This window comes from Rhea americana, unplaced genomic scaffold (assembly GCF_003343005.1).
Source record: "Rhea americana isolate MKP2758 unplaced genomic scaffold, rheAme1 scaffold_16, whole genome shotgun sequence".
Lineage (NCBI taxonomy): Eukaryota > Metazoa > Chordata > Aves > Rheiformes > Rheidae > Rhea > Rhea americana.
In genome coordinates this window covers 6,288,982-6,302,903 of record NW_028185705.1, presented here as the reverse complement: position 1 = coordinate 6,302,903, position 13,922 = coordinate 6,288,982, and the positions used below count along the sequence as shown (strand labels likewise).

Here is a 13,922-nt window from a genome sequence, read left to right as displayed (position 1 = left end):
CTTAACTGAGAAGCTATTTACATTTGAAATCTGTACAGCCTGTGAAGACTAACAACAGAATTGCCTCTACAGRCATGTGGTTTATCTGACATACACCATCAAATGAGACAGTCAATCTACCAAAGATATTAATAGTAGCAAGTTTGGGCTATTATAAGGCTCAAATATGAGGCTATTTTTCATATTGACCTTAACAAAAGATCACAGTTGTAAACGACCCTCACTGCTAATCTAGACTTGATTTGCAAGAGATGGAAGCTGGAAAGCAGCTTGCGTGTTGTGCATTACGGTACACACGGTTGTTCTTGGACAACACACCAAAGGTGCTTCACATTCACACACTACATCTGTGCCAGTGCAATATTGGTCTTTAGTTGGGGCAAGGTGAATACTGGGCCCACCTAAACATGAATTTACTTGTTTTTAGGGTGTAACGAATGTGGGACACTCAAAAAAAAATATATACTGTTCAAGTATTTTGATTCCTGATCTTGTGCTCTGCCTTATGTCCTTTCCCTCCTCCAGAGCAAGACAGAGTTAGCATGCCCTGTTAAGTAACACACAAATCAGATCAGACCTAGCCCAACTCAGAACAATTCCCTACTTGCAGGAGAAGTTGCCCCTGCCACACCGAATGGCTATTCTCATTAGTAGAGACATAATAAAATAGCCTCAAGGGGTAACTAGTATTCCAAAAACTGCTACCACCTTTCACTGTATCTTTTTCCTCTGGCCAATTTTAACATTGCTCTGTACGTGCCTTCTGACGCTCTCTTGTCGAGTCCGAGGACGGTGTGTTTCACTGCTGCTGCTTTTCTGAAAAAAAGGATTACTCATTTCCCTGGAACAGCCTCAGATCCTTTGCCATTTCCATGCGCTCGTATTATATTTGAAAGCTCGAAGAGGACATGCAAGCGATTAGAATCGTTCCAACAACCCGAACGAAAAGTCAAAACAGTGTCTCTTCTGGTGCTTGGGAGCACATGATTAATGAGAATTTCCTCCACTGGGAAAGGTTCTTGCAGTCTTTGGCCTCACTAACTAGCAGACTTTACACACCAGAGCCCTACTGTGAACTCTGAGCTAAACAAACAGGAGAGGTGGGTTTAAGAATATATTATGTTATGCTTGCACGTTGCTTGCATACTAAATAGCCTGATTGCCAAGTACTTTCTATTCACCTTTTCATGTTGCTATATTTATATTCAAAAATAGTRGCTGAGTAGTGTAGCCTGTAGTGCGGACAAAACGCTCAGAAAGCAACTCTCTCTCCAACTACTGAGTAGAGCTGCCTGAATAAACACTGGAAGACTGGCCCCTGTAGGCATTACACCAAATGAGAACTGATGCAAGCACAGGCTGGGGGTAAATCCACTCACGCTGCTAGATTTACATCTGCATGTATCGTTTTGCCTTATTTACCAGAGAAAGTTTTCTTTATGCAAGTTATTATGCAACAGGGCGGGCAGCGTGGTTTTTGGAGCTGTCCGAGCAACGTCCTGCACACGAGCAGAGCCCTGCTGACTCCAACCGGACCCTGCGCACGGCTGCATCTGAGTCATCTATATTTTGTGCTTAGGAGTACAAAAACACTTGCTGCGACCCAGATGGAATTAACGGAGTATTATCCTCATTTCTAATTATTAGCTCATTCTTCTTTACTCCAGCAAAGATGACTTGCAGACTAAGTCTCTTGGGGGTCAAGGCAGTTGTTTTGTTTGTACAGCAATTAGCACAGTAGGATCCCAGGCCACGACTGGGCTCCTAGGCTGCATCTATACTGTTGTGTTAGCTCAGGCCTCAATTCTTCATTTGAGCCCCAACTTCCTGACTATCAACACCGCCTACACAGAGGCTTATGCTTGAGCCTAGTSAGGAGTAGACCAGTGAATTCACACACCACGCAGAGACCAGCTCACACTTGAGCTGTGCTCTACCTACCAACAGTGTCGACATGAGATCCAATGAAAATAAAAGCTAAAGTCAGACAAGAACAGTTTCAAACCCTTGGCTCTAGGAAGGGTCAACCCAGCAAGGCGATTACAGTCAGGAATTCAATCCGTTGTTCTCCTGCGCTCAGCCGAGTCTTTACCATCTTAACACAAAAAACAAAGTGGAATTGGACTCGCACATCTCAACATCATCACCACCTGAGCTCCTGGGTAAAGCCTGTAGAAAGCAGGCACATTTGCAAGATCACACTTGGCTCTGATCGGTGCATACGCTGACTGCAAGCACTGTTTCAGATAAGGCAGCAAGGCATGTTGGTCTCAGGGGTGAAAGCAAAACAGGAGCTCAAAGAATCTAATGGACCACACGTGACCTCAGGAAGAGGCTCTGCAAACCACATTTGACAAGCGTAGAAAGAAGCAGTGTAAACAGCTCTAAAATCACAACTGTTTTCCCAAGCATTCTCTAAGAAAATGCGAGACAACAGCTGCAGGAGGAGGAGCAATAGTATGATCCCAACTCTGCCATGTTAGAGGTCTCCGAGACTGGTCAATGCTTTAATCCAGTTCAAAGGTTAATGAGATCCAATGAAAATAAAAGCTAAAGTCAGACAAGAAACAAGGGTCACATCATTATTAACAATGAGAGTAACTTAACCAGAAACCTAGTGAAATCTCCAACACTTCAGAGAGCAGCTCTCTAAAAGACCACGCATTTCTAACAAAAGCATTGCTCCTAACGCAGGAAGTCCTTACTGGTTGCAATTTTTGGCCTGCCTGACACCCGCGATCCCATGGAATATATACAGGACTCCCCTCATGATTATCAYGTTGCCCCGATCAGCATCTGAACCCAGCAGTCGTTTTAAGCAAACCTAGTATGTTCCCTGCCCCTCCTAGTCCCCAACTCTTCATGTATTTAGTTTTCAAATTTTACATAATATATATTTTGCCTGTGGCACAGTAGATCATTTACCCTTCTCCTGTTAGCCCTTTCTGTTTAATTACTGTTTAATGTGAATTGATCTTTACATTAATGAGCCTGTAAAGAAGATTGATTTTCTTCAAGAGACTTTTATGCTCAGTTTGGCAGCAGAGTAGTCCTATTGATTTCGCTTCCCCCAGTAAATACACTACAGAGTGTCACTGCATCCTCTGTGAATCAGCTAATCCAATTTCACACTCTTTTGCTCCAAAAATCCTTGTTCTGACTTCCTTGTCATCCATGCTTATTCAGAGCAAGATCATGGGGCTAAAGCATCTCAGACAGCTTTGACTTTTGCTAATAGACAGCTGACTACCGTGGGTCACTGTCCCCTTTGTTCCTAAATGGTAGAGGCTTAAGAGTTACAGTGGGAAAGGGAAAAAGAAAAAAAAAAAAAAGAGAGTTATTTTAAAGCATTTAATCTGTTAACTTCCTCAATTCCTAGCCAGTTGAGGATGTGGCACAGAGATTGCTCCATTTACAGGGCTTGCTTTAGAGGCCTGGATAGCAGGCTCTCCACTGAGCTCTGCAGCTGCATAACACACCGTGCTGGCATGATCCAAGGCCACGTATGTGTTTGAACTAGGCTGGTCACCTTGGAGCCGGGAGAGAGGAGCAAGCATCCATCTCGATCATCCTGTCTGGACATCCATAGGAGCCCTCTGGGCCCTCAGGTGAGCTGGTAGCTGAAGTGCAAACGGGCCCCAGAGCAGGGCAGTAGCACAGAATGCCTTGTGACTTGTGTATACTTGGGTCTGCACTGGAGATTGCTGAATTTGCACAAGAATCAGGTTCATAATGTCCACATTGGAGAAGACTGTCTCAGATGATCTGCTAAATGAGGTGTGGCTTGTTAAGACCTCAGTCACGGTCAGTCCTTCTAGACCTAAGATTTCGGACTTTAGCTAAGTTGCCCATTTGGGATAGAATCTGTCATCCTCAGGAATGCTCCAGAGTACGGTCTGAACTTGGGCTTGTGGGAAACCCACAGCAACAGACCAATGCAGAGCTGATCACGGCTCAACTCCTTCTCTTAYGTGACACACTAGCAAGGCTAACCAATTCCCCATACAGGTTAGTCAGAAATTGCATATAAATGGACTCTCTGATCTGCTGCAAATAAATTGTTCCTCCATTCTGCCCTTCCCCACCAGATCAGGTAAAAGCTTGAGCAGAGAGTCTTTTCAAGGGCCTAGGGAGTTAACACACTTGAGTTGCAGAACATTGGGAAGGGAAATCCTCAGCCAAGAGCATGTCAGTGAAAACATCCTGCCATCAACTCCCAAATGTCCAAGTCTAGGAACTCTAGCTAAGTTACAAATGCTGTGGGAATTTCAGGCAAGATTCTCCTCTCAGCTACTCCGATGCAATTTCGGAATTAATCCAGATTCAGAGTCTCTCCCCCTCCCAGCTGAATTTCCTGGCTTTTGTTTGCGCTAACAGATGTTTGCATTTAATGTCTGTATTTGGTAACCCATACATAGATTATTCTTCCCTTCAGTTCTATTAAAAGCTTTATCAAGTCCCTTATGTTTGCTGTTGTCGAGATGAACTACTTTGGCAGCATTTTCAATGTGCAAGGCAAATAGACCCTTCAAGGAATAATTAAACTGAACTAAACTTCATGGTAGTATACTAAGACATAGCATGTTTGATACATACAGTATACTTGCATGCATCTGCAGCCTGAAACATCCAAAGATTTGCAGTAAACCWTGAGAACTCTCTCCTCAACAGATTCACATATGCTTATACATATAACAGCCCACAATCTGCACGTACATGAGGTCAAGCAAGCTTTTGGGTGACAGAGTCAAGGATGGGAAACTCCAAAGTGGGGAATCCAGAACGGACAAGCTGGTTTAAAAAACGGGGCAATCCCCATTCATACTGCTTTAATCCTATGGCAGATTTCTTGAGTACAATCATAGCACCAAAGGGGGAGAAAGTCTCTTCCTCATTTCAGGAAAAGTGGAGGATGAATCGTTTAACCCATTCAAAAGGACTAGTTTGGGTGACAAATATACAACCATTGCTCTGATAGTACATTCACAGCCCTTTGGAAATGCTTAACCACATGCAATACACAAAACCTACTTGAGAGGTTTGAGGTAAACACACTTCACACGTTTATAAACAGTGGAAAAAAAAACGAAACGTATTTATTTTTCTTTAACAGGATGAACACACTGTAACACTATATACTTAAACATAAACCAATTTCTCAGTACACAGTCTTCATTATGAGTCTTCACCCTGGGTTTGGTTTGGCAGCCTCCCCAATTATTACTTCACAGATTTGAAGGCCAGAAGGATCCAGTATTATCGTATAACCTGACTCCTAACATGACACAAGGGCAAAGAATTTTACCTAACAGTCAAGCCCATTAACTAACTGCTGGACTAAAGGCCCATCTTTTAGGAAGCCAGCTAATTGATTTAAAGACTCTCAATGATGATGAAAGCTTCACTTCCCCAGCAAYTCGTTCTAATGTGAGTTAACTCACCAACATTGATTAAAACATACTTGGTACTTTAAAACATGCTTGCAGATTATTTTTGCCTCTGATAAAAATTAAAAGGAAATGCAGGCAAAAAAMCAGCTCTACAGTGGCATCCTCTGAAACAGGCTAAGCAGAGACCTCTCTTGCAGAGGTATGACAGCAGCATTACAAATTCCGCTATCACCACAGTTATTTATGTGTAGCAGCTGAGGAAAGCAATACAGATTTCTGGAAAGCGATACTAAGCAGGTCTGTTTAGAATAACGTCCTTTTATCATTTGGCTTTGTACCTTTCCCTTCTTTCTGTACCCTCTGAAATTTCAGAGGAGTAGTAAATCTACTGCCTTCGCCAGTCATTATTCCTCCTTCCCAAACCGCTTATTTCATTTCAGGAATGAAACGCCAAAGCTCTTGCAATTTGGTCCTTTGCCAACGGCTAAATTAATAGCAAAAATAACAACAGGGGCTTTTGAAATTCAGATCATTTATAGACTTTGTGAGAAAAGAAAGTCGATTTGGGGGGCCTAAAACTATGTCCTAGATAGTAAATTTTATGCAAGCTTTCCACCCATAAAACAGGTTTCTGAAGTTTTTGAATCCCAGTGCATGAGATGCTGCACACTGGGTTACGCAGCAGTCTGGCGAGCTTGGTTAAAGCGGGAAGCAGGGACTGTGCCTTACAGGAGGGACCTGCGCAGTGCTGCAGCCAGCACCCCAGATCACGGACTCAGACTTCACACGCGGTCTCAGAAGCGGGGAGAGGCAGCAGGTAGGCATCAAATAAGCCGGTTTCACACCAACTGAGTGCAACACATTTGGCAGGTCTGATAACTGCTGAGACACAAGCCACTCCTACGCCCAGGAGATGAAGTGGTTATTTATCCATTTAACTGAAAGACACACGCTAGATCCAGAGCTAGTGATAAGACAGGAGTACTTTTAGGTCTTTATAAACACTGTACGAACACAGTATACCCAAGAAGCAGATCAAAGGCACTATATCTCAAAAAAAAGCTAAACTTACTTCATACCAGGAGAGAGATGAATGCCAATTTTAACCTAAGATCCCTAAACTGAATTAAGACAGGGAAGGAGTTCTTCTGCTTTGCATATTTTAACACTGCCTAATGGAAGAGAAGGAACAGTGCCAATTCATTTCACTCTATTCTGCCCTTGATTTAAGTAATAGGAATGTATTTTTAGTCGGTGGATCAAGGTTGTTTCAGAGTAACTCAGAGCCTTTTTAAGCCCTGGAGGACCAATCGCATGGTTTGGACACTGATACTTTCCACCACGAGGACAAGTAAATCCAGTGTAATTGTGAAAGGATAGGACACTTGTCTGTAGCCAGATGCTGCAAGGTCATGCACACTGGAAGCCATCCCCTGAACTGCTCAAGTACATTGCTGGAATCCGTATTAACTATAACCATTTCTCTTTCCCAGGAAATTGGGAGGCATCATGCATACCTCAGCAAAATTCCTGCTTGGTGTGCATTTTAAGCAGACATGCAAAAACAATTTTAGAAATCCACGCTCCTAAAGTACTAAGAAGTTTGATACAGGTGGTATGACAATGCCACTATTCCCTTCAGCAATGTCTCCAACTGATCACTCCCTCAAAAAAGAAAAAAGTTAGAAGTTAAAAGAGTGACTATGAAAATGGTTAGTAGTCTGGAATAAGTTCTCTGAAAGATTAGAACACGATCAGTCTCTTAGTTTTAAGAGCAGAGAATATGATCAAACAGGAACAGGAAAAAGAAGGAAAAAGAACAATAAAGAAATAAAGAGAAGGTAAAATTATGTACTCCTATTATAGCACACGAAGGAGATAATGACTGAAAATCTAAAGGTAGAAAATGAAAAAAWTTATTTTTATCCAAAATATAATTAACCTGCAGAATTTACTGCCCTAAGTTATCACCAACCTTAAGATTTCAATGATTTAGCAAAGGAGGAAATGTTTATGGAAATAATGAGAACRATCACAAAAACAAAAACAAAGCCAAGAAGGAATATCTGTGTTCCTCTAGCAGCAGGAACAGCAACCCCCTTGCAGGTTTTAGTGTAAATTTCTCCTACAGGTGTCTTATTTCATAATTATCCATAATTACCCATACTGGTATTCCTGAAGGCTGCCTGGAAGCACTACCCACTGTAATTATCTGTGACAGGTCACTAGCCAATGAACCTTTCACCTGAACAACAACTGCAATTATTTTTGCTGGCTTCTGCTGGGGCACAGGTCAAAAAGTCWCACTGCACCCAAGATCAGGTTTTGAAGAATAAATTGTATCAGTTATGTTTGCTTAAATTCTGAACAGCTCCACTCCAGTTGGACACAAATCCAGATTTGCAAAGAATTGGCTTTTGGGACWCTGGAAGACATTGCTACAGAGTTGGCTGAGCTGGCAGATGGAGTAGTTGCCTATTTTGGATCACTCCATAAATTAAGTGCGAGAGAAATGATCTATTCTAGTGTTTGCAGATTTCTCATTAGCCTTCAAGTGTTACCTTTTGCCCTGCTCTCAGAGACTGTGTTAGAACAGCGCAAGATTTATCGAATAAATCTCACATAAATCACAGAACTCCAGAAGATGTTTCTTAATTAAGGTATCAACAAGCCTCATAATAAAATCTGAAGAGTTAGCAGAAGTGGGTGTGACACACACGAAACTTTCCATGAGCGAGTTAAATCTACCCCACAAACAATAACAGATAGTTGAAAGTAAAAAGCAAAATAAAAGAGGCAGCAAGCTGGAGCTGCAACTTACAGATGAAGGGAGAGGACGCCGGAGGAAGCAGCTCCCAGGGATGGGATGGCAGTCAGCTCGTTGTTGTTCAGTCGCCTGCAATGAGCAGAAATTCATCGTTTAAACAAGCAGCTGAAGACGAGGCACAYGCGAGCTAGGTTCAGCCTCAGCGCGGGGCTCTGTATAAACACGCGGCTTGCTATCTGCCATCACTGACTCACCCGGAACCCTGATTATTTGGCAGAGGTCTCCATCTCAAGGGGTTTTGCTGCATCTTTCCAATAGTCTCACCTCTCCGTCCCAACCCAAGCCTTTTATTTATTTTAAATGAGAACCACCGTAGTTATTCCTACAACAGCCTTCCAACATTGGCTCACACTTAGCCTTCCTAAACCCTCTGGAAAACACATCACCGCCTCCCGCACCGGGAGGGAACGGCTACCCCGAGCCCTCCGAGCAGTCACTTTGACAGAAACAGGCAATTTGCTCCAGGTAGCCCCTCTGACAAGCGGCCGGCTGGCATTTGCTTTCATCTTGGTAGCACCGGGCTTCCTAAAGAGCCTTGCCCTTCGGTGGCAGCCCTGCGGGGCTAATAGCAATTCCAGACGGGGCCCTGCTCTTGGAAACCCCAGCCTGGCCGACACAAAAAAACGTCCCCCCTCAATGGCCTAATGTTTGAAGTGTTTTTCTGACTGAAAACAGATCCTTGCCATGTGACGCGCTCTTCCTTGGTTTAAAGGGCCCTTGTTTGTATGGTGAATTAGTCAATTAATTACTGTAACAGTCGCTTGTCTGGCTGCTTGAAAATTACCTAATTTCTTAGCCATCTTGCTGCTCTCCCCTGCCGCCGCATGCTGAAGCGATTAAAGCCAAGCCCCTGCCAAGCCGAGCGAGGGGCAGCGCGCACGGCAACGCCGGAGATCACTTGTTTGCAAGGCAGAACTTCGCAGGGTCTCTCGCTCCCGACTTGCCAGATCCCCACTGACCCCACACCACCGCTGCCCTCCTCCGAACACTCCCCCTGGCAGCGCTTTGGCAAAGCGGGAGGCCAGCAGACCAGCAGGCCCTTGCGCTTAGCGAGCAATTCCCTTCCCGCTCCTGAGTGCTTTACAACGGCGTCTTGAGAAGTATCATAACGCTTCGACAAGGCATCCCGCTTTACTCCCSGAGGCCTCCCCTCGCCAGGAAGGGAGGGAGGCCTGCAAATAACTTGCAGATGCATCTGACTCCAGATTGGGTGCGAGAAGCAGAGCATCTCKTAACTGGTAAAGGAGCACAGGGAAGCTGCAAAGTGCTAAGCCATGGCACGAGTTGGGGCAAGCCTCAATTTTGGCCGTTCCCCTCCCCAAATTTTTTTTTGGCCGGTGGGAGAGGGCAGCGATACATCCATCACAGAACTTCCTTCTGACTCCTCTGAGGGCAGGCAAGAGATTTGATTTCACGAAGAGTTCCAGGCACTGCTGGGATAAAAGCTTTTTGACCTCAGCTCTGCCTCTAACATTGTATCTGTACTTAAAATGTAAGGGAAAAAAGCCAGATGCATTGCAATTCAGCAAGGAGCTCTACTTCACAACTAAAAGCTCATTGTTACTGGTATTATACGCAAGGTCTAGAGCTTTCAGAAGTATAAAGTAAACTGGAAAGAGCATTAAAAAGCACATGTGCCATACTTTAATCTGCATCCAACCAAGCATCTTTTCGAAAAGCACAGGAGAGCAGGGAGAACTAGGCCCACTTTCCTCCAGTCTGAGTCAGGTCTGGCTAGGCAGCTGCAACACCAATCATCATCTAACAAGTGTTCAAATCCTTCTGATATAAGTGTGATTTTCATATCAGTGTCCTGTCAGGTCTTCCTCAGTAAGACAGCATGCTCAGAAGTTGTTCTCCCRCCTCATTTTCTCTCTTGGCTCACAGACACCAGTTGCTGATGCAGTGGAGACAGCCAAGCTTTGCATTTGCCGGGGATTTCCCTCTCATCCTCCCCCTCCCACATGTAAAGGGACAAAATAGGAAAAAAAAACAAAAACAAAAACAAAACCACCGGACTTCTAGCTCAGCAAATTTAAAATTTCTATCTCCTTTCTCCTCCCCAACCCTCACCTTTGATGACACAAATCTGCTGCCTCTGGATGGTAACAGTTGGGGGGGGGGGGGAGGCCACCTGTATAAAATATTTACAGTCAAGTTGCCAGGCTGGTGTCAAGCTGAAATGGAGCCTGCTCAAAAATAGCACAGGTCTCCAGAGCTTTCAGTGAAAGGCACTTCAGAAAATAAAAAGGTGAGTTGTTTGGAGAGGAATTTTAGCACAATTACTACTACTWTGTAGTATGAGTTTGGAAAACAAGAGAGCTAGGCAACCATCGCTTTCACAGGTCCCATGATCTATCCGACCTGAGACAACCCCAGAAAGGACAACAGGGCCTACTCACAGCAACCCAGGTGCCAGAGTGGATAAAAGGGGGACAGGAACAACGAAGGGGATGAGAGGAAGTTTAGCTCTCCTGAAGGAGGCAGGTAATGTCACACTTCAGTTCCTTCCATATGCAGCATCAGCTGCACAGTTACTTATTTCAGAGCTTCACTGCCATCTGAAAGTCTCCATATTGTGTAGGAACAAGCACAAAACTGGTGGACAACCTACTCAGCAACCTGCTGGTGGGAAATGAAGGGCTCCCTTTGTAAAAGGGATTGATGCATTCCATCGTGTGGGACTATGGGGGGGTTCACGTTGCTTCATGCTACCAAATTTCATTCCGTACAGACTTAAACTCTTAGGTGAAATCTTTGTTTAAAAAACAGGAAAATTGACTAAACCCAAGGGAAGGGAGAAATGGAGGCTAGAGTAAGTATGGCTATTATTTTATTACCACATTCATAAAAAAAAAAAAAAAACAAAAAAAGCACTGAAGTTCAGCTATAAAGCTGAAATCTTTTGCTTTAGGGATATCTCAAAAATCAAGAGAAAACAAAGATTTTCAAAACACATTGTGCTAATTATGCACATACAGAGAGCTCTGAGCCTCATCTGTAATGCTTTGGAAGCACAGGCTCTATGTTTGAAGCATCATGGGAGGTTTCAGCTTTTATCAATGCATCTATTATTTGGGGCAATCTCTTTCCCCGAGGGTGACTTGGTTTGCCCAGCACAGTGCACGGAGCAAAACACTGACTTGCTCTCAAGACATGCCACAGCATGATGCTTACTTCATGAATGTTTGTAAAGCGCTTAAAAAAATCTCAGAAAGGAGATGCTCTGGCAGTACAGATGTGGTTCTCTTTGTGAGATGCAGTTTATTTCAGTGGTCTGTGGTTTAGCTGTTACTCAAAAGCAACCAAGATTGGTATATAGGGCTTTTAATAGAGCTTTTCCCCTCACTTTCCAGCAGCTGCCTTCCAGGCTCCACTCCAGACCTCTGCTTCTTTTTCAGTCTCCCATTTCTGACTTCTCCCCTTCCCTCCTACTCACTTCTTTGCTTCTCTTTTCCCTAAGCCTGCTTTTCTAATTCGGCACACAGCTCCTATCTGTGCCATTACTTTGTGGACTGCATTACTTACCTTCCCAATTCCCTTCACATCTTTTTAAGTTACCTCCTCAGTGCAGAGCCCATCCTGCTCTTGATGCTGCAGCATTTTGCACAAGGGAGCCCACTACCTAAGCAATCGGAAGCCATACACAATCTTCCCAACAACCTGCTTGCTAAAGTCACATGCTCTCAGGCACTTCCACAAATAAAAGCTATTGCTAAGCCACAGCCATGTAAGAATAACTCTAAAGGCTCATGGGATCAGGGCTGTGATTCTGTTCTCTAAGCACAGGGCAATTTAAGGCTTTCCACAGTTTAAAGAACAGTTGAGTAAGCAAATCCTATAGGAAGCATTTTGCTCACCTGCATCACTTTCTCTCCTCTCCCTTACTGCTAAGATGATTATGAACTTATGTCAGAGAGTTGCAACAGTCACTCCTGATGCATATTCCTCCCTTAATCATGTTCCCTAGTAACTGACTTCTACTCCAGCATAAGCAGGGGAGCCACGGGAGATTAGGCAGGTGGAGAGACAGTGTATTAATCCCCATGGTCCAATTCTGCAGACATCAGTCAGGCAGAAGTCCCACAGTAGTAAATTGCTTTGCCTATTTAAGGACCACAGAATCTGGCCCCTCCACGAGCCCCAGAGCCAACACTTAACAAAAACAGACAAAGGACAAGAGCAAATGAATGAGATGCACAGAGCACAGTATTGTTTCTGAAAGGAAATGTTTTTTCAGTTTCCCATGAGGCATCAGTAGCTCTTCAAACAGAGCCCAAACCTCAAGTATGCCAGTAATTCAACATTCAAATGARTGCTCATTACCTCAACCCACCGCTTACAACTTTAGTCACTTCCACTTTTCAAAACCCCAAAATCAGAGCGTCAGGAATTGCTATTGCTGTGAAAAGCTGACAAGCGCATCAGCTCTACGAACAGTAACTGCTGAGCGTTCATTCAAATCTGCAGTTAGGAAATCCTGTGGTTCCCCAAAACAGATTTTTCTTTTACCAACAGTGCAGAAAGGGGAACCTGTAACAGCTACTCAAACCTTCATTAGCTCCTTCTCTTCCCCCACCAAACCAAAGAAAACTTTGTCATTTTAGGCTCTCCCAACAGACTTCAAACAAAACTTGTTCTGGTTCCAAAAGCAGTACAAACGACTAAGGAGGAGACACAGTTAAGTGCTTTGTTATCCACTACACTACACCTTTGTTTCCYGGGAGATTTGGGCTAGGTTGGCATCAGATATCACGATTCAGGCTGTTCTGCCTTGCTTCAGGGTTATCCTTTCAGCAAGAAGCTTTGTGTGTATGTTCAGGTGTGTTAGCTGAACTGCTCCCTCAAAGCATTGCACAAGACAGAGAGGGAGGCAAATTCCAAAGATTTCCAATAACGGCTATGCTGTTCCGATTAGGATGTTGTGTTCTGCTAATTGATTGGTTAARAAGAGCAGCACTGGTGAAAAAACACCCCCACTAAGTCAGATCTGCTGATTCAAGTTAGCTAAGGGAAGGTACAGTCTTGGGAAACTATATACAATTTCCTTCTGTTCAATAAGTTGCCCTAAGAAAATATAATTAAAACCTTGCAAAGAATACTTACACTTCCCGTAGGTTCGATAGCCCTGCAAAGGCAGAAGGATCAATCTCCGTCAACTTGTTGTAGCTCAAGTTTCTGTTAAAATAAAAAACAGTAGATCAGCATAGTCCAGTTATACTGTGCTCAGCAAAACCCAGTCATCTTAATTATTCTAGTTTGCACTGGGAGATGACCTGTTGTTTTAAAAGAACCTTTAAGAAACAGGGTTTGAGTAGCACTTTTCTGCTGAATAAACCGGACAGTCACTTTTATTTAGCTACCATTTGATTGCAATCTCTCCCTAAGCATTTTCCTCTTTAGGACGTACAGTTAATTTGTCTTAATATTACACAACTTAATATTTAACATTTATAATCTTCTATTGCTTATTCATAACCAYGTAACTAATCACAGATGAATAAGGTATTTCCTGACAAATTAAAGTCTGAACTGAAGCAATCAAACCTGCTGCTAATTTTCTTTTATATCYGTACACACAGAGAGGATTTTTTATATGCCACTATGCATTACATACATAGTAATTGTACATGCCTATATACGTGTATTTTGCCTGCATTTCCTGTGTTTGCTAACAAGATTATAACATCAATATATCACTAAAT

The 13,922-nt window shown here is 43.4% G+C and overlaps 1 protein-coding gene across 1 annotated transcript in view; it reads right to left on the bottom strand.

Moving 5' to 3' along the window:
- Nucleotides 1-13,922, bottom strand: part of LRIG1 (leucine rich repeats and immunoglobulin like domains 1) — a 98,102-nt gene that overhangs the window by 45,420 nt on the left and 38,760 nt on the right. Inside the window, exons 2-3 of the mRNA XM_085300098.1 lie at nt 13,324-13,395; nt 8,212-8,286 (exon numbers count right to left, since the gene is read on the bottom strand). Coding sequence (XP_085156224.1) covers nt 8,212-8,286; nt 13,324-13,395 — 147 coding nt within the window. The remainder of the gene's footprint in view (nt 1-8,211; nt 8,287-13,323; nt 13,396-13,922) is intronic.